A 20,549-nucleotide genomic window follows, 5' to 3' on the forward strand; every position below is an offset into this window, starting at 1 on the left:
GCAGAATGTAGCAAAACAATCATCACTGAGACATAAGAAATGTCTTTGCTTCTATAAAATTAAGAAAAGGAGATAAACATAAAATTAAACATACTTTATATAGACACATTTCTAGTTAAGTTAAGAGAGCAACAGGACCACTAATCTTTGGTGGACTGTAGTTGACTAAGCTGCATAAGGAAGCTAAATTATAAATAGGAAGTAATCATATAAGGGGGTGTATTTCACTTATCCATGTAAACTTTTATATAATGTACATACTAAAAAGATTATAAAGGTTCTTTAATAGAAAGACAGATCTGTTTTTTTCTGCTTTATTTTAGACCACAGTATCCATGATTTGGTGCTTACCAAAAAATAGATTTTAGCGTCATTGCCGACCTATGGAAATTGACATCACATCAAAGCAAGTCAACGTGTTCCAAAAGACTTTTTTCCCTTACTGATACAGGACAAAATATATACAGATACATTTCAGATTATTTTAGATTTTTAGACCAAGTTTTACAAAGGTGCCCAAATATTTACGATCAACATCTTTGAGATCATATGTTTTAGAAGTAATGTGACCCCCTTTTTATAGGACCTCAGATTTATTTAAAACTATAATGTACTGTGTGTGTCATTAATGGGGCATCTAAAGTCTCAATATAAACTAAAAAGACTACTCTCTGTCAAGTTTTTAAATGAATGGAAACATATTTCATTAGGACCATTGGCTTTATTTTAGAATTCTCTTTTAACAATAGCCCATAACATTCCTTGCTTTGTTATACAACTCTAAATCTAATGTTTCAGAATTATTACTATATGTCGTTACAATTCCATTTTGATTTGATAGGTTCTTCTTTGGGCAGTTTCCTACAGGGATCTGGTATTTTTGCCAACATTTAAGATATAGCATGACTAAATAATCTTGGGCAAAACTTGAGCAATTGTTGCCCCTGAGTACAGGCCTTTGGGGACCCATAAAGGGTCTCTTCCCTATAAGAGGAGACTAGTAAAATAAATAGTACATTACAGTCTGGAAGTTGGGTACAAAGTTTGTATTGTGGCCCAGCTATTTAGACTTTTTGCCATGTAAACATGTATTAGATTCCATCAGGATTCATCAACAAGATCCACAGCTTTACATTTACTATTAAAAAGAAACAGTGGAAAGATCATTTAATTTCAGACTGAAGAAAATTATTCAATATTTTATGTTGCAAAAAGGAAGTACATTTGCTCTCTTTATGTACTGATGCTAAATAATAATTATAGTTAATAATTGAATATTAATAACAGAAAGCATGACATGTATATAGATTATGTCTACTTGGTGTCTTACCTTTTGAAAATGTTTAAAAGTGCAAAACATGATGTCATCATAAAACCTCAGTTCTATAGCTGATGATTTCGAAATAGGCTTTAAAATACACATTGATATGTCATATTCATACTCTTGGATATCTCTTTCAATTCTCAGGATCTGAATACCAGGTGAATATATATGTCTGTTCACATGTTAATAGAGAGGGGAGGAATTACTGCTACAGGGCTAATTGTATGTTTCATTAAACCTATATTCCCAAAGTACCACAAAGTCATTTATTCATGCTTAACTAGGTTATTTTTGTATGCATGCTTTATTTGGTTAGTCCAAGTTCATACATGATGGTGGTGCAGTTAAATAAAAGATTTCAGAACCAAGCCCGTTGCACTGAAAAAAAAGAAAACATAGATAAGTGCATATACTATAAACAGTGACAGAACCACCTACTGTGACACATTGGGGGTATTTTATCTTAGGCTTTTCCTTTTTCTTCTCTTATATTTGTACATATTTGGTACATTTGCATATTTGCATCAAAATGTGCAACTTTTCCACTTATTACCTCTTTATTACCGATTATTGAGCATTGCCCACAGGACTTTGCCTTGCATTTCTAAATGCAAGACAAACGCTACATCTGATCACAGCCTAATCTGACGCAGAAGAGAACTGTTTGGTTCTACTCTGCATTGGTCTCCGACACATTAATACATCTCCCCCAATGTGTTTCTTCGGCTCAATATTTTTATATATCTCGAATTCACATTACCTGGCTCCCTGTCAGCTGCATGTGGTGAGTCCCAGGGGAGGGGTAGCTGTAACCTGTGTGTGTCTGTGTCAGTCTTCTATCCACCACACTCATGCAGCTCCTTTACCCCTTCCCACTTGCAGCATGCAAAGGAGAGATGGTGTGCATGAGGAGACACAGGCTGGAGCTGACACCCCCCTTCCTCCACAGGCCTCGCCACACAATGCTGCCAGGGAGCTAGGTAATGTGTATTAAACTTATATAAAGTACAGAAATGATTCATAATGCTGACAAAGGCATTTTTAAATCACAATTGCATATGGCTATTGGAACCTGTCACAAGCTAAAAATGACATTCCTGGTGACAGGTTAACTTCAAACTCTCCATTCTTAGAGTCCTGTAAAAGAAACTATCAAAAATCTGTGAAATGTGTCTCTGCATCTATTTACCCAACCTACAGCCAGTGAAACAACTAAAATAGAGGAATACAAAGTTGCAAATGACATTTATTTTTTTAACTACTCTCATTAATTACTAGTTTCTATTTCATTACAATTATACAATTCTATTCTCTTATTATCTCTTATTGATATTCATCAATTGTGATGCTGTAGATAATACTGCATGTACTTATGGACTATAAAGGCCTTTACCCTGCTGTAATATATTACCAACTCATGCCCCCCACTACTATTCTACTATATACTGGGTGGGATGGCTGGCTATATACTGGGGAGGGGCATGCTGGCTATATACCGGGGGAGCATTCTGGCTATATACTGGGGGGCTGGCTGGCTATATATAGGGTGAGCTGGCTGGCTATACACTGGAGGGACTGACTGTATACTAGGGGGACTGGCTGTATCCTGGGGAGCAGTCTGGCTATATACAGGGGAGCTATCTGGCTATATGCAGGGTGGTCAGGCTATCTTCATACTGGGGAGGGACTGGCTGGCAATGTACTGGGGGGCTGGCTGTATACTAGGGAAACTGGCTGGCTGTATACTGGGGGGCTGGCTACATACTGGGGTGTTGGCCGGCTATATACCTGGGGGAGCTAGCTATATACTGGAGAACTAGCTGGATATAAACAGGAAGCTGGCTGTATACTGGGGGGCTTGCTGGCTGTATACTGGGGGGCTGGCTATATACTGGGGGAATGGCTGGCTGTATACTGCAGGGCTAGCTATATACTAGGGGGACTGGCTGGCTATATACGGGGCAGATGGCTGGGTATATACCTGGGGGGCTGGCTATATACTGGGAAGCTAGCTGGATATATACAGGGGGCTGCAGGCTGTATACTGGGGGGGGGATGGCTGACTATATACTATTCTACTATATACTGGGTGGGGTGGCTGGCTATATACTGGGGAGGGGCATGCTGGATATATACAGGGGGAGCATGCTGGCTATATACTGGGTGAGCTGGCTGGCTATATACTGGGGGGACTGGCTGTATACTAGGGGGACTGGCTGATTGTATACTGGGGAGCTGTCTGGCTATATACAGGGGAGCTGTCTGGCTACATACAGGGTGGTCAGGCTATCTTCATACTGGGGAAGGACTGGCTGGAAATGTACAGGGGGGATGGCTGTATACTAGGGAAACTGGCTGGCCGTATACTGGGGGGCTGGCTATATACTGGGGAACTAGCTGGATATGTACAGGAGGCTGGCTGTATACTGGAGGGGCTTGCTGGCTGTATACTGGGGGGCTGGCTATATACTGGGGGGGATGGCTGGCTGTATACTGCGGGGCTAGCTATATACTAGGGGGACTGGCTGGGTATATACGGGGGAGATGGCTGGGTATATACTAGGGGGGGTGGCTGGCTATATACTGGGAAGCTAGCTGGCTGGCTATATACTGTATAAACATATTGTACGGCTCTCACAGAATTATATTTAAAAATATGTGGCGCTTATGGCTCTCTCAGCCACAAAGGTTTCAGTGATTAGTCAGGGCATTGTTGAAAGACAATCCAAGGCTGCCTGGTTTTGTGGATCTTTTGTGGATATGCCATGACAGAGTTCAAATATTCTAACCATGGCGCTACTGGTAGATGTAGATGGGTGAAAGACTGCTCCAAGCAGATTCAAGGTTTCAGGGTATAGTTACCCAAGTCGTACCATAAGTAGAACCATAGCTAAATGGGCTGCTATCTGATAGCTCTTAAAGTCAGGGAGACCAACTCTACCAAAAAGTAGTATGTTTAATTCTAGCATTATATAATAATTTGAGGGACAATACATGTTTTAATGAAAATTAGGGTACTGTATATGCTCAGCTTTGGTATCTTTTTATTTGAGCTTCGTTGTGGTGGAGTATTTATATATCAAGCTTAGTTTTGGTTCTGTGCTTACGGTGGGCACAGAAAGTATTTACATCCCCTATAATTTTTCACTTTTTTCAGATGCAGAGACATGATGACTGGTTGCAATTGATGGAAAGATGAATGTGGCCAAGTACAGAGAAATCCTGGATAAAAACCTCCTGAGTGCTCTGGACCTCAGACTGGGCTTAAGGTTAACCTTTCCGCAAGACACTACCCTAAGCACACACTAAAATAACAAAGCAGTGGCTTCAGAACAACTCTGAGATCATCTTGATTGGCCCAGCCAGAGCCATGACCTAAACCCAACTGATCATTTCTGGAGACACTTGAAAATGGCTTCCACCAATGTTGAGGAAACTGCAATAATTGACTGCAATAAAACAGAGAGTTCTGACTACTTTACGTACCCACTGTTTGTACTGAGTTTGGCTCTCATGTTCTGTGCTATTAAAATAATTCATCTCCAGCACTTTGTAATAATTTCAGGGGCATTTTACATATTTTAATGCGCGTTGGAATCACTGAATTTGCTGAAATGAATTCAAGGAATTGAATTGAAAATGATGCTACATACACTGGAATACATTCGGATGTACCATATTTAATAGATTTTATCGGCATGGAGTTTGTTGCAATTAATTTGGGGTGTGTTGTTTATATTTTATTGGCCTCTGGTGGGGGGGAGTTGAATATAGGGATCCTCTATAATTAATGAATATGACATGGGCCCTCACCCCCTATCCTCCTTCTACGTGCATTGAATTCCCATTTCCCCCTCGCTTCCTTTTCATGCAGCCGTTGCCTCCATGTCCTCCCTTATCACATCCAATGGCACAGAATGCACCCCAATGATCTCCTTTTTACAAAGGCTGCAATCTGTTAACAGCATTAAGCAGCAAAAGCCTGGGTCCTACTACTATTCAACATGCTTAATAACGATAAAGAAGAGAGAATTATTGCCCAGTGTCTAAATTTAATGATAACACCAAGCTTCATGGTACAGTGCAGTCAATGAAGTATTGTATTGTAAGTAGCAAGCTGAATGTATTGTAGTCCGCAAGCTGAATGGACAGCCAAACAGTATATGGGGCAGTTGAGAAACCAGCAGATGAGTGGCTGTGTTGTGGCCTAGCCACAAGTGTCACGGTAGCACAGTGCTTGTCCAGGCTGATTCCCCATGGGCAATGTGTATGTGATGGGTCCCAGCTGATGGAAAAGGTCAGGCCTGTTACACTTGTGGCTAAAGCCAGGGACTCACTTCCATCAATGAAGATGATCCTTAATTGCAGAACAGAGGGTCAGCAATAGTAACAGACTTAGCAAATTTCCACACTAGTGGCATGCAATTGATGTGTCTAATGGCTGTTTGAAGTGCAGAATAATCTTCCCTGTGGTCCAGGGGCAGGGAGGGACTGACCTTTGGCACTCTAGCAGTGGTCTGCAGTGCTAGCTACATCTTCTTGAAACCCTAACAGCTCTGTTGCAGCATAGTAATAAATTATAACGCTCGCTCACGACTCCTTGATGGTGCAGCTTTCCATTAGTACACAGGAAGTCCTGAGGCTTCGGGATGACAGGAACATCAAAGAAAACTCACTTGGATGCCACACATGTCCAAATATTTATTTTTAAAACATACTTACAGCAATTTTCACAGAAGGTAGTGCTGCTAATATACTCATTTTGACAATGTCAGCTACGGCAACGCATTGATAGAACAAATTTGGGGTGTGTCTTGTCTGTAAAATCTAGAATCAAAGATCCAGAACCCAAAGCTGAACCTATGTTTATAGAGTTTAGAACTCTCTAGAAAGTTCCAGGAGATCAACAAATTGGACAGCCTTTAAAATATGCAAATAAGTGGCATTACATACAATATACCCACATTACTCACTAGGTTGTGCTGTTGTGACATACATTCAGCCTAAATAGGAGGAAATCTAGAGATTACATAGGGAAAACCAGATTATACTCTCTCTAGATCACAGCCTGTTGATCAGACTGCAAAGTCCACTCCAACATCATTACCAGGCAAAGAATTTAGTAATGGTCCCAAATATGGGACATGACTCAAGCTTGGAAGGGCGGACATGTGGAACTGGCGTCCCGAGTTGTTTTTGCTATGCACATTTTAATTAATTGTTTGTGAGTATAATTTTTATTAAAAAAATTTTAACTACCAAAGAAGTACTACGCTATGCCTATTGCATATTTCTTCTAGTGAATTCGCTGTGATGGACAGTGTTAATAAAAGGAAGATATTAAAATCGCAAGGGCATTAGTCTGTATGCTGACCTATTTGTATCGGAGGGTCAGAAGTTTTGTGCTTGTGGAAAAGAAGAAAAACCTTTGAGGAAAACACATGGAGTTCAGTGTTCAAGGTCTTATACTGGGAGGGTCTGTATTTGTAAAGTCTAGGTGTACTTGTAGATCATAAACTTAAAAACAGAATGCATTGTCAAGAAGCTGTCTCTAAAGCCAGCAGGATCTTGCTTAAAAGAGTTATGGGCTCTCTTGATAGCAGTGTAATATTGCCACTTTTCCAAGCAGTTGTTCGGCAACATCTGGAATATGTATTTAAATTCTGGCCACCAGTTTATAAAAAGGATGCCCTTGAGTTGGAGTTGGTACAAAGAATAACAACAAAAATGATAAGGGTTATGTAGAATTTATTTAGCCTTGCCAAATCTTCAAAAAGGCAAAAGTAATTTGAAGCTAAATAACATGGTTGATGATGATTGTGAAACTGTATCAAATTTGCCTCCCTTGGTTGAACTTGATGGATGTGTGTCTTATAATCATGCTTTACGAAAGTAGATGTATAGTAGACATCCTCTGTCAATATTTATGTAATGATAATGTTTTCAGATGTTTTCTAATATTGTAATCCTGCCTGTGGAGTAAATGAAGTGTCTGCTGCAAAAATCCCTTCAGAGTTAGTGTCTACTAAAAGGCTTAGTGACCAGAAAGAAAATTGCAGGATAAAGTGTTTTTAATTATATATAGATAGCAACATGGATTATTTATTGTAAAAAGATCACGATTTGTTAAAAAAATAAATGCTTACCATACAAACTTGCTTTTAAAAAAGGTAAATTTCTAGTGACATGGACTCTTTAAGACACAATTTACCATCAGTCAGAGTAATGAACTATGTCTATTCATGTGTCTATTTCACAATTCACCATGCGAGTACTATGTACAGGCAGTCCCCTAGTTACAGATGGACCCCCTTCCCACTGTGACCCCGAGTGAAGCTCTCTGGATGCTTTACTTTACTCCCAGACTGCAATGATCAGCTGTAAAGTGTCTGTAATGGAGCTTTATAGATAATCCTTGTTCCCACTACAGCAAAAATTTTTGAAAATCCAATTGTTACTGGGGCAAAAAACAATTTTGTCTGGATCTACAATTATAAAATGTACAGTTCTGACTTACATACAAATTCAACTTAAGAACAAACCTATGGAACCTATCTTGTACCTAACCTGAGGACTCTCTGTATTCATGTCTCTATTTAAAAAATATGTAATATATAATTTGTTGAAAGGAAAACATTACATATTTTAACACATCAATAAAATGCCTGAAATAATGTTTGTTGCTATCAAGTATGGAAACACATATGTATTGTTCCCAGACTGATATATGGATATCATCCTTAAACAATTTAGGATTTTATGATATGTGTTTGGTGTCAATTATAGGAAATATTTGGGCCACTGGACAGTATAACACAGTTATGAAAAATGCCACAATTTTGTAAAAAAAAATAAAAAATTCGACACAATGGGGCACATTTACTAAAACAGTGCAACAATTTGCCTGTGTAGTGTACAGGGTACGCCAGATAATGATTTCTGGTGTCTATTCTTCATGAATCTGGTGCCCCCTGCACTTCTCCGACAGAGTGCACCACTTTTTTTTTTGGTTCACCTTTAACATGGGCCGTGCAACACAATTCTGTCAGACTTTGCATGTTAAATCTGGCGCGGTCCGACTGAGCAAGGGAACGCCCCTCTCAGTGCAGAAATTTGTGTCACATGAAGAATAGTGCAGCTACCCACATTGCTTTTGATGACTCTCTGACAGCTGGTTTCTATGATTCTAAAGGTGAAAAACTCACATAAGTACAAAAAACCATATGCCACATATTTGAAAGCCCAGTTGCAATTAAATCTAGTTATTATATACAATATTTTATTGACATTACGGAATAAATGATTGTTTATTAAAATGACTTCCTATAAATTATATTGAGGGCAATTTATCAAGACTGGTGATTTAAATGTCATCCTTAATATTCCCCCAGTGTCCTGGATCTACTTAGAGGTTTAAGTGTTTTATTAGATCTGGACGCAATCTTCCCCAGGTCGAACCTGGTCTATGCCAGGTCTTATCTGCCAGAGATTTTAGTTATTGGCTAGTAAATGCAATGTTTTTTATTTCCTCTGCCCATACTACCATGTCACACCCAAAGTGGTGTGCTGAACAGAAAAGATGCAGAACTGGCTGTGATGGGGAGATTGACGTCCCTTATCTGCCAAAAAAAAACTGTAAGAGATGGCATAATAAATCTTTTCCATTGTGTTTTTTCTCAAATGTTACATTTTATATTCTGGGAAGTTATTAAACTGCTTAGTGAATGTTTTTCTTTTGTATCAATCCGATGAACATGACAGAGGATGTCCTTTGCTTTGGACCTTTAAAGCCATGGATTCCTCTGATTAAATCTGAAGAAAATTGTTTAAGCTTAGGGCTTCCAAAAATAAGGACAATGGACTGTGCTGGAGAATAGCTGTAGATAACAATTAAACAGATACAAAACCCAGGGCTGCTGGGAGAAAATGCATCCACAAACATTAGGATTTCTGATACATAGAAGCATATGTAGAGAATGAGTAGACAACTTATGGTTCTAGCTGCTCGGACTCTACCTTGTGCTCTTGGACTGGTATCTCTATTGGTATTTCTATCTGAATTGTGATTCACAAGCGACTTTATGATCATTCCATTGGCAATGGCTACCAAGATTAAGGGAAGAGAGCAGCTCATAACATTACAAGGTAACAGATATGCAATATTCTGTTTAGGAACAGAAATCTCCACGCTTTGATTAATGGACATGTTTACATTTTCAGGATCTCTGTACAAGTTCCATGCGGCAGGTACACCAGTAGCTATTGCAATAAAAACTGATGCCAAAAGAAGTTGTGGTATTAATCTGGAGACTGCAAACTTGATTCGGATGAGAAATGGATTTGTAAATATGACAATTTGCAAGCAGTAGTTAAATGAGAGGCAAACAGTGAACCAGAAGCTGGAGTAGATGGGTAGGTTTAATATCACAGTGAATAAAGCATAAATTTCATCTGAAAAATAGAGTTCGCTATCAAGGAAGCTCAGAAAATCATTTGCCAACATAATGAGCTGAAATAAAACATTGGATGCCCCCATTGTAATCAGGATGAGGTCAGATGGACTGAGAGGTTTACCTTTTAATTTGTCAATGACATTGACAACGATTATCAGTGAATTGGTAAATACCCCCACTATGGTGCTGACACCTAATATTGTCATTGAAACCAAAATGAATGTGGGGAGCATCAGTAATAACCAGAGAGTACTCAGAGGTCTCTTATTAGTTCTGCGTAATATCTTGTTTGGTGGTCAACACAAAATTCTGTATATAATGAAATAAAACAATACTTAATAGGTACATACAAGACAAATGGAAAAAGTACAATCTACAAAAAAAAAAACTGAGCATAAGAAGAGGTGGCACATACCAGTATGTCAGTGTGCTTGGTTTACAATCCTTAATCCTGCTGGTAGATGTCCTTTAAGTTAGAAGGTACAATATATATAATTTACTAGCTGTCTATCTATCTATAATTTCAAAAACAGGCAGCACTCCAAAGTAGTGTCCAAAGTGATGGGGTGTCTTTATTCCATGTGTCTTATTCAAGCATGCTTGAGAAAGGCTCCTTGTGAGCTGAAACGTCGCACATGGAATAAAGACACCCCGTCACTTTGGACACTACTTTGGACTGCTGCCTGTTTTTGAAATTATACATTGGGGCTCTCGACCCAGAGAGCATATGGACTTTGCACCCACCAGGATTGCTGTGCTGCTCTGAATTTTCGGTTTCTATCTATCTATCTATCTATCTATCTATCTATCTATCTATCATATCACCTTATATCACCTCATGTATGTTTCACATATTACCTCAGATATCACCTGGCATATTAACTCACATATAGCTGTCTTGTTGCTTAAAGTAACAAATATCTCAGAGTTCATATTAATGACCGGTGGCAAAATAGAAACTGAGCTGTGATTCATTGGTAGAAACTGATTATTGGTTGCTTAATGCCACAGCAGCAGCAGCAGACAGTGGCTCCTGTAGATTGGGGTTAATACGTGTATTTTGGAAAGTGCAGGGTGAAAAGTTTTACTCAAAAACTAGTCTATGACATTTCCAGAGTCACAGGGATCGACTGTGCAAAATGTGGTGATTTTTAAACGTGACAGTGCAGATTTCTTTAGCAAACATACACACATACATACATACAGTGGTACTGATACATACATACACATGTAAGGTCATATGGTCTTATATGGTTAGTTGGGCATTGAAAGGCATTTTTTTGTGGCACACGGTATGGGGATGCACTAAAAAAGAAAGGAGTCTGTAATAAAAAATAATTTTATTACCTGTTTATCACATGTTTTGCTGTTTTTCTCAAAAATGTTTAAAAAAATAGACACATTAAACTGAGAGTGTCAGATTATGTGGGTACACACCCCTTTGACAAAATGAATTATAACACTAAGTTGTTAAGGCAATTTATTTAATAAAACCTTTTCAATCCGTTGCTCATTTGATATAATGTAAGATTTTAGAAAAACCCATTAGAAAGGAATAAAGAGTAACAGAATGAGGTATAAAATGGTAGAAACTTTATTAAGTATAAGTGATAATATCAATGGTTAAAAAAGTAGGCAAACAAGAAAGGTAACAAACAGACAAGAAGATAATTACAGTAACCATAGTAGAAATATATGAGAACATTCCTGTATATAACTAAAGTGCTTAGTAAATAAGACCTGGATCGGTCAGCATTGAACAAGTTAAACAGGAGAAATCAGTGTAACCATACATACAAACCACGGACCCAAGGTAAAGACACAACCCCGACATGTGTTTCGCCACAGAATGGAAGCGAGGTAGTATGAAAATCCAATTTATAAATTGTCTGCAATACCCCAAGCTGCACCAAATTCAGTTTGACATAGATTTTGCCTTATTAACTGTACCTTGTCTGTCCTCAGATGTTGTTCCATCCATGCTGGAATATAAGTACAACATTCTTTGTGACTTTTTCAAAAGTTACAAATATCAAGAATTGCAAGTATTCAAATTTTTAAATTGCAGGTTTTAACTTTCCTACAATATTATGCATAAAAATACATGGAAGGAAACACAAAGAAAACAAGATCTGATTCCTAAAAAAATCAGTTACCTTTTTATAAAGAGTGAGGTGACTTACCATCATGTTGTCTGTGTTATCTCAGATCATACGAATAATTAGTCTTCACTGTGTTCTGATGTGATTTATATTGACACCATCCCCTCTGTAATTAGCAGGAGTATCATTATCTCACTATCTAGGGGATAATCTTATTGTGTTAATTCAGGGCATTAGCTGACCTTCAGGATGCAAAAGTATGCATTTCATGTGTCTAATTTCAGTACATACACACATTGTACAGTGAATATATATGGTAGAATGGTCAGTTTTTAGGGTAAAAAATTCCAGAGACACAGACAGACCTGACAGCGGAAATGCGGTTTCCTTGCATTTTTTTATTGTCAGCCAAAACAATGCAACTTTACAGGCAAGTAAAATAAAACAAAATAGAAAAAAAAGCTGGATTATCTGAGCACTACCTGTACAGTAGTGATTGACTCACTAGAGAAACAGTGTATTCACAGTGGCTAGTGATACATGGTTGGGTAGCCTTCCAGAGCAATATGCAGCTCTGGGTTAAAACCCCTTCTCCCAGCTGCACTTGGTAATTAGGGCTGTGCAGTCTCTGGTCAGTTTATTAACCCTTTACCGCAGGTAAGGAAGTAATCTGAAGGGAACACATACACCATCTATTAGCTTTCCAGCTGTTGTCCTACAATATATATATATATATACTGTATATATAGTCTATGTGTGTGTGTATGTATGTATGTATGTCTGCTAAAAGAATCTGTACCGTCACATCTACAATCACCAATTTTTGCACAGTTGTTGCCTGTGACTCAGGGAACGTTTTAAACCATGTTTTGAGCCGAAATTTTCACCCTGCACTTTCCAAAATCCACTTATTACCCACCATATACAGGAGCAATTGTCTGCTGCTGCAATGACAGTTGGAAACTGAGCCATGATTGGTTGCTGTTCTGCCACAGGTCATTAATATGAGCTCTGAGCTTTTTTTTGGCTACTATAGTCAATGAGTATACAACATTAATGTATGAGATAAGCTGGATACGGATACAGAGATGGGGGAGATTTATCAGAAGTGTCTGAGGTAAAACTGTTCCAGTTGCCCATGAAAACCTATCACAGATCAGCTATAATTTTATAAACAGCTGTGCAAAAATTAAACTTGAGCTCTGACGAGTTGCCATGAGCACCTAGAGCTGTTCTGCTCTCAGACACACCCAATAAATCTCTCCATAGACAAAGTGACAGTCGGAGACATAGACAGTCTCTGAAATGAGAGTGTCTGAGACCGTCAGTCACTAGAATGAGAATGCCCAAGACTGACAGTCACTGGAATGAGAGTGACCGAGACCAACAGTTGCTGTAATGAGAGTGCCCAAGACTGACAGTCACTGGATGAGAGTATCCCAGACACAGACAGTCACTGAAATGAGAGCGCCTGAGGCCCACAGTTGCTGTAATTAGAGTGCCCATGACTGACAGTCGCTAGAATGAGAGTGTCCCAGACGAGGACAGTCACTGGAATAAGAGTGCCCGAGACCAACAGTCACTGGAATGAGAGTGCCCGAGACAGACAGTCACTGGAATGATAGTGCCCGAGACAGACAGTCACTGGGATGATAGTGCCCGAAACAGACAGTCACTGGAATGAGAGTGGCCGAGACAGGCAATCACCGGAATGAGAGTGCCCAAGACAGACAGTCACTGGAATGAGAGTGCCCGAGACAGACAATCACTGGAATGAGAGTGCTTGAGACAGACAGTCACTGGAATGAGAGTGCTCAAAACAGATAGTCACTGAAAAGGACTGCCAGAGACAGACAGTGTCAGTGACAAAGACGGTCAGTGACAGAGACAGTCAGAGACAGTCTATAGATACATCTAAAATATTTTTGTTAACCCATTATATTTTGTTACAGCTAAGAGCAGTTATTTACTATCCCGAGAAATGCCTGGAGCTACAGCTATTATCTAAGAAATAAAGCTGGATGTATGTGTGTGTTTGAGTATGTATGTATGTCCACTAAAGGAGTCTGTAATGTCGCATTTACAATTACCTAATTTTGTATACTTGTTGCTTGTGAGTCAAGGAACGTCTTAGACTAGGTTTTGAGCTGAAATTTTCACCCCCTGCTTTCCAAAACCCACTTATTACCCACCATATACAAAAGCCATTGTGTGCTGCTGCTACTGCTGTAGCCACTGGAAGCTGAGCCGTGATTGGTTGCTGTTCTGCTACAGGTCATTTATATGAGCTCTGAACTGTGGTTGGTTACTATAGGCAATGAGTAGAAGAAGCTAATGTGAGATTTATCAGAAATATCTGAGGTTAAACTGTTCTAGTTGCCCATGGAAACCAATCAGAGATCAGCTGTAATTTTATAAACAGCTGTGCAAAAATGAAACTTGAGCTCTGAGACAGTCAGTAGACAGACAGTCACTGAAAGAGACTGCAGGTAACGAAAGGTAGTAGCAGCACTCCTAAAAAGTAACAAACAGTCCCTCTATGATTTAGGATGAAGAAAAATGGCAGCACTCTGAGATAACTTGTGAAACAAGGTACTGTACTTATTTATTCCAACTTTTTTTTCAGCTTCCTAGTACGTTGCACAAAATATTGAATGATGCCAACAGAAAATACATTTTGTCCTCTTATGTGTCCGTAAACTACTACAATTAAAAAATTCCTTATTTAAAGGACCCAACAAATCTAGAAATGAGGCAACACTAAATGATCCATTATTCAAAGCGACATTTCGACTACATTGCTTTTAAAAGGTTGATTTTTTATAAAATAAAACTTGGGAAATGAGTGAAGCCTCATCTTTACACTTCTGTCATGGTGGGGGAGTGTATACACTTTTTTTTCTGAGAATAATACTTTTGTAGATCCTTGGTGCGGTCTCAGTGGTATGACTAAAGAGTGCACAGAGATTAGTCACAGTTAAAGATGTCTATAAGACAGGAAACCAAAAGCCACTGTCCACTGTCTTCTGACAACTAGTAATTTGAGTATCCTAAAACATTAAAACTTACTCTGCACACTAAGATTTATAAATGAAAGCTGCCCTCCCTTTTTAACTTTTTAATGTCAGAAGTAGGAATAGCTTAATATATAGTCAAGTAACTGGGGCTAATTGAGGAGAAATTTGCTGCTGTAAACTACTGCTTGGTATGTGTTGGGGCTACCTATTTACTGTTGGGAATTTGTGGGGTCTACTTGACATTCTCTACCTGATGGAGATGGATTGCCAGCACTGAGGAGAATATGGGAAGAAGAGCAGGATGAACCAAAAAAACAATAAGTAATGTCTGTGTCCAAGTTCAGCCCAAATGTGCAGAACATTTAATGCTGGTATATATTTATGTGTGGTTATATATTTTTGCTGCAGTATATTAATTTTTGGTTTATATTTATAAGTGGAAGATATTATTATGTGCTGTTTATTCATTGCTGGTAAATATTTATATGTGCAACATAGTAATTGGTTTCTATGTGTTTGGTATACTCATTACTGTAATATATTTATGTTAATATTTGTGTTATATAGATTTCAGGCATATATTTATATGTGCAGTTTTTTGATGGAGGGACATATTATCCTATTAGCGCTACATATGTCAGGATTTAAACCAGCGTCCTATGGCTTTTCTAGTCGGTTTTCTACCACTGTGCTATGTAGCCTTAATGTTTTTGCTTGTCTTTTTTTTGCTGGTATTTTTGCCTGCTGGTGTTTTTTAGTCTCAGCTGTGGTACTTTGTATTATCCTATGAGGAGTAATCGGGCTCCATTTAATGCTGGTTTTGTCATTCGGTGTTTGCTAGGTATTGTTGTATCTGCAGCAAATCCCTGGCCGTGTTCTGTAGGAATAGCTACACTAACTATGTAGCTTGTTTCTTTGACTGTGGTGAGAGGTTCTGTAAAGTTTGTCTTTTTCTCTTGTATTCACTCACAACTTTCCTGTCTGTTCCCTTGTCTTTATTGTCTGTTGTCTGTCTTTATTTTCTAGCAAGTGTATTTGGACCTTCTCTGGACATTTCCCATTATTCCTGTCCACTCTTTTGCCCTTCTTGCTGCATGTAATCTTGGTTGTGTGTTTGTGTGCATGCAAAGATTGCTGGTTCACCAAGTTTTTACTTGCTGCAATTGTTTCATTAGGGGGCACAAATTTAGTACACTAAACCCTATCCTTTAGTCCCTTTTACCCGCAGGCAGGGACTAGCTAAGAGGCAGATTAAGGGACAATGTTTCCTTCCCTGTTTCCCTAGTTCTTGCTGCTCTCTTTATACGGTTTCCTGCTTCCTTGTAAACTGTGACTGTGATTTCAGAGCCCCCTTTTGATTGTAAAATTGGCTAGGCTCCAGTCTCTGCTTCTTCTGTCAGCTCTGTGAGAGGCAAAGGCAGTATGCAGCACAGAAGCAAAAACAGTGAGGCAAGAGATTGCTGACCCTCCTTTTCATGTAAAACTGTCCAGATCTGTGATAGGAGTCACAATCCCCCCCCCCCTTTTCTCCCTAATGACCCAGTCTGTGGTCTTTCTATAAATCAATTTTTGCTGCCCAGCTATTGCCCGGACTCCAAAAAAATGAAGAGAGAAAGAGAGCTGCATAAGCATGGAGTAATGAAGGGACTGGGTTCAGGGAAGGCCGTGAATTACAATTACATATAGCAGAAAAAGCCCAATCCTCAGCATTCTATGTGGGCAACAATCAGTCTATACCAGTTGAAGCAGTCAAATTTTGCACAATAAGATAGAAGGATTTAAAACTCTTCACTCTTTTATTGTAAATCCATATTAAAATTGAAGCACTTGATACAAGGTGGTAGTATCCATACAAAACAGCTACATGTTTTGAGTGATGCACACTCTTCATCCTGGTAGCTAGGATGAAGAGGGTGTGTCACAGACTTGTAATAAAAGAGTGAAGAATTTTTAACTTTGCCTTCTACCTTATTGGGCAAGACATGACATTGATCCCTGCCTGCTTGGTCAATCCACACTAAATGGTGGCCAGTAACTGGGCGACAGTTCTTCCCTGTGCCAAAGTGCAAACATTTAACAAGACAAATAAAACTTACAGAGAAAAATAGTTGACTACCCGGGTCACAACAGAGATAGCTACAAAGAACCAATATGCAAAACAGAAGAATAAGTCTGAACGGAAGCCAGGAACAGATTAGCAGAAATTCAATAAATGGAGTATCTCTCAAAAGGAATGGCGTGGGTCAAGATAGACTTTAACCAGCACCACACTGAATGTGAGCAGAAAATTTATATGTAGTGGGAGAGCCTCTGTCCCAGGTGACTGGAACAGAGCTCTGCCGGTGACAGCAGGTTAACTATTGCTGGAGCAGAGCTGCAGAGGTGTGGTTCAATTAACATGCTTCAAACAGCAAGGCAACCAATCCGTGTTAACACGGCAGTAAAGTGACATTCATAAATAAAGTAAGCGTTTCCTCAGTTGCATAGAGAGAGGACGATGCTGGCACAGATGGTCAACGTTCGACTGACTGCTGCAGTGAGAGGTTTTGATAAAAGGGAGATAAAGTTAAAAATCATCTTTCATACCTGAAATCTCCTACCTGAGAGTGCTGTTAGATTGGTAGCGTAAAAACTGTTGATCGCTCCTATTAAGTTGGCCCTGGAGGTGGGTCTAAATTTTCAGAAGCTGGAGCCATCAAAAGTAGGAAGATTCAGCATTTATTAGTCACACTGGCATTTAAACATTGCTAGCCAACCCATCTGAGACTCTGTAGATTTTTTATTAAAATATATAGTATAAAACATAACAATATATAACATAAACCAAACATAATATACAATATATACAAAATATTTACAATAATTAAACTGCCGGTCCTGCAGGCAGGTTTTAATCAGGTTAACCCTTTCTTTGAGGGTTAAAAACCAACCCTGCCACTGGTCCACCTTCTAAGCGGCAATCATTAGCCTCCTGTCCCTGTTTTTTCATTCGGTAATCCCCTTGGCCAAATTTGATGCTGTGAATTTTGGCAGAGCCTTGGGGCCCTGGAACAGTGTCTGGGAGATCAAAGCCTGCACCTCCCTCTCCCAGCCAGAGACTCTCACACTTATTCTGATTGATCTTGGACCCAGAAGAGTAGTGGTCAACCCCCAACATCACCCATTGCTCCTCTCCTCGCGAGGACACAAAAAAACGGTGACATCATCGGCATATGCTATCACCTTTAGAGTGGCTTCCAGTGGGCTCAAAGGACAACCCTGGCGAACACCAGATCCAAACTCAAAAGAGCGGCCAATCCAACCGTTCACAAGCGGGAAACTCTCTGCCCCCTAATAAGTTAATTCCAGCATATTCCAACTGCTAGCCTATCTTTAACATGTGTGTGTGCATGAGTGTACTAAGAGAGAACAGCAACTAAAATAAAAAGAAATTGGAAATTTCATTATTAAAAACTTAAAATTATTATTAAATTGAAGAGAAAATGCAATTAATATTTGAATTCATTATTTTATTTCTATAGCAGAACATTATTATTTCTTCACTGGGTTAAACTACTAATTCAAAGTTTTTACTATGCCATATTTACTACAGACATCAATATGTTTATTATTTCTTTCAATAATTAAGTCTATATAGACTGTTACGGAGCATAGTTAATAGAGAGACATCAAGACTTAGAAATCCATGGTCCAAGCACAATTTCAAACAAGTTGGGCAGCAGCCATTCCATTATAAGATGTGTCAGACATACATATAATGCAGAGGTTTTATTGCACCAAATTTACAGAATGTTTTTTAGGGATTTACTGACAAATTTAAATGTCCTTGTTTCAGATGTTCCCTGGAATCAGTTGTCGTTTTTTCTGTTAGTGACTCTCTCTTATTTGTGTTGAGCTTGATAAATACAACATTTGGTGTAGCAGCCCCTTTATTATTACCGAAGCCTTGAAAACAGTGAATTATACTGGCAGAAGCTTCTTTCAGTTTGGGGCTTCCAAAAATTAGGACAATAGACTGAGCAGGAGAATAACTGTAAACAATCACCAAACAGACACACATTCCTGGACTGCTTGGTAAAAAAATTTCAGTAAACAATAATAATTCTGATATGTAGAAACAAATATAGATGAAAAGAAGACAACTTATGGTCCTGGCTGCCCGCACTTGACCTTCTGTACGTGTACTTAGATCTCCCTTAGCATTTTTAACTGCTTTCCGAGTGTGAGTTACAAGCGACTTGATGATAAGTCCATTGGCAACTCCAGCTAAGACTAGTGGCAGAGAGCAACTGATAAGGTTACTTATGATCAGATACTCTAAAGTCAACTGAGGAGAGGGGGTGTCTATACTCTGATTCCCTGTCATGTTGAATTCCTGCTCATAAATGATAGTGTTCCAGAGTACAGGTATACTTGTAGACAGTGCTATAAGAACCGAAGTCATTAGGAGCTGTGGAATAAATCTGAACACTGCAAACTTGAGCCGCACAAGGAATGGATGAGTGAATATGACAATCTGGAAACAGTAGCTGATGGATAGACATGCTGTTAGCCAGAAACTAGTAAACACTGGGAAATTGATAATAGCTGAAAAAAGAATATAAACTTCTTTAGAGAAATAGAGATCACTTTCAAGGAAGCTGAGAAAATCATTAATGGCCATTATGACCTGAAATAACACATTGGATATTCCCATCATTAGCAAGATCTGATCTGATGGGCTAAGAGTTTTACCCTTTATTTTGTCTGTGATATTTACTGAGATTATGATTGAATTGGCAAATGACCCTATTACTGTGGTGACACCCAAAAAAGTCATAGAAAATAACAGAACTGCAGGAAACATTCCAATTAAACTCTATTAGAAAGGAGGCTGGGTCTTGACAATGAAATTACATATTAAAACAATGGCAGATAAACACAAGTTGTGCATAGAAAAATATTGAAGAGAACCACTTGTTCTGTTCTTTCCTTTATAAGCAGTGTCTTTATAGCTGACAAGTTGCTATATGTTATGCTAAAAGAGTTTAAATAGCAAAACAATGTTGGCAAACAAACACTTGCTAGGTTTTTATAGATCCATTTGCATGTTTCTCACTGCAGAGAGTATTGTACAAACACTTGTCCTAGATGTCTTCACGCTTTGAAGTATTTATCCTTGCTGTAAAATACAATCATGTTATTGATACTTTTCAGCACAGTTTTTGTTATATGCAGTCTATTTCAGTCTAAACTCACCATCTCTGAGTCTGTCACCAGGAAGCATTTGATTTTCACATGCAGACAGATACACCCTATTCAGGACTCTTTTATAGTTAGCATCCCTATAATTATGGAGAATGTTTGTACCTGCTAATTTGATTCCATCTTAAGTCCCATTAGTCCTGCTAGTAATAGCCTCAGGTGTGTACAGTGTTATTTTTTCAATTAAATATATATTTGACATGAATGTAAACTTATTCTAACATAAATACATATAACTACATATAAACATGTATTATGGATTACAAAACATAAATGCAGATGTATGTTATCAAAATTATGAGAAATTGATGATATAGAGAAATATCTGCAAGGGCATACATGGGGCATGTCCACTGGGTACTGGATACCAAGTCAATATGCCTTATACAAAACAGGGCTAGGACAAAGA

At 38.7% G+C, this 20,549-nt stretch overlaps 2 protein-coding genes across 2 annotated transcripts; both read right to left on the minus strand.

Moving 5' to 3' along the window:
* Nucleotides 1-9,041: 9,041 nt before the first annotated feature.
* LOC140117177 (taste receptor type 2 member 40-like) lies at nucleotides 9,042-10,010 on the minus strand. The gene has a single exon (XM_072133703.1). The coding sequence runs from the start codon at nucleotides 10,008-10,010 to the stop codon at nucleotides 9,042-9,044; it is 969 nt and encodes a 322-aa protein (XP_071989804.1).
* An 8,682-nt stretch (nucleotides 10,011-18,692) lies between these two features.
* Nucleotides 18,693-20,052, minus strand: LOC140117268 (taste receptor type 2 member 40-like). The gene has a single exon (XM_072133828.1). The coding sequence runs from the start codon at nucleotides 19,740-19,742 to the stop codon at nucleotides 18,693-18,695; it is 1,050 nt and encodes a 349-aa protein (XP_071989929.1). The 5' UTR covers nucleotides 19,743-20,052.
* Nucleotides 20,053-20,549: the final 497 nt, after the last annotated feature.

Source organism: Engystomops pustulosus, chromosome 1, assembly GCF_040894005.1.
Source record: "Engystomops pustulosus chromosome 1, aEngPut4.maternal, whole genome shotgun sequence".
Taxonomy (NCBI): Eukaryota; Metazoa; Chordata; class Amphibia; order Anura; family Leptodactylidae; genus Engystomops; species Engystomops pustulosus.

Coding starts and splice junctions, on each gene's coding strand:
- LOC140117177 (XM_072133703.1), bottom strand. CDS start 10,010: ATGCTCCCCACATTCATTTTGGTTTCAATGACAATATTAGGTGTCAGC.
- LOC140117268 (XM_072133828.1), bottom strand. CDS start 19,742: ATGTTTCCTGCAGTTCTGTTATTTTCTATGACTTTTTTGGGTGTCACC.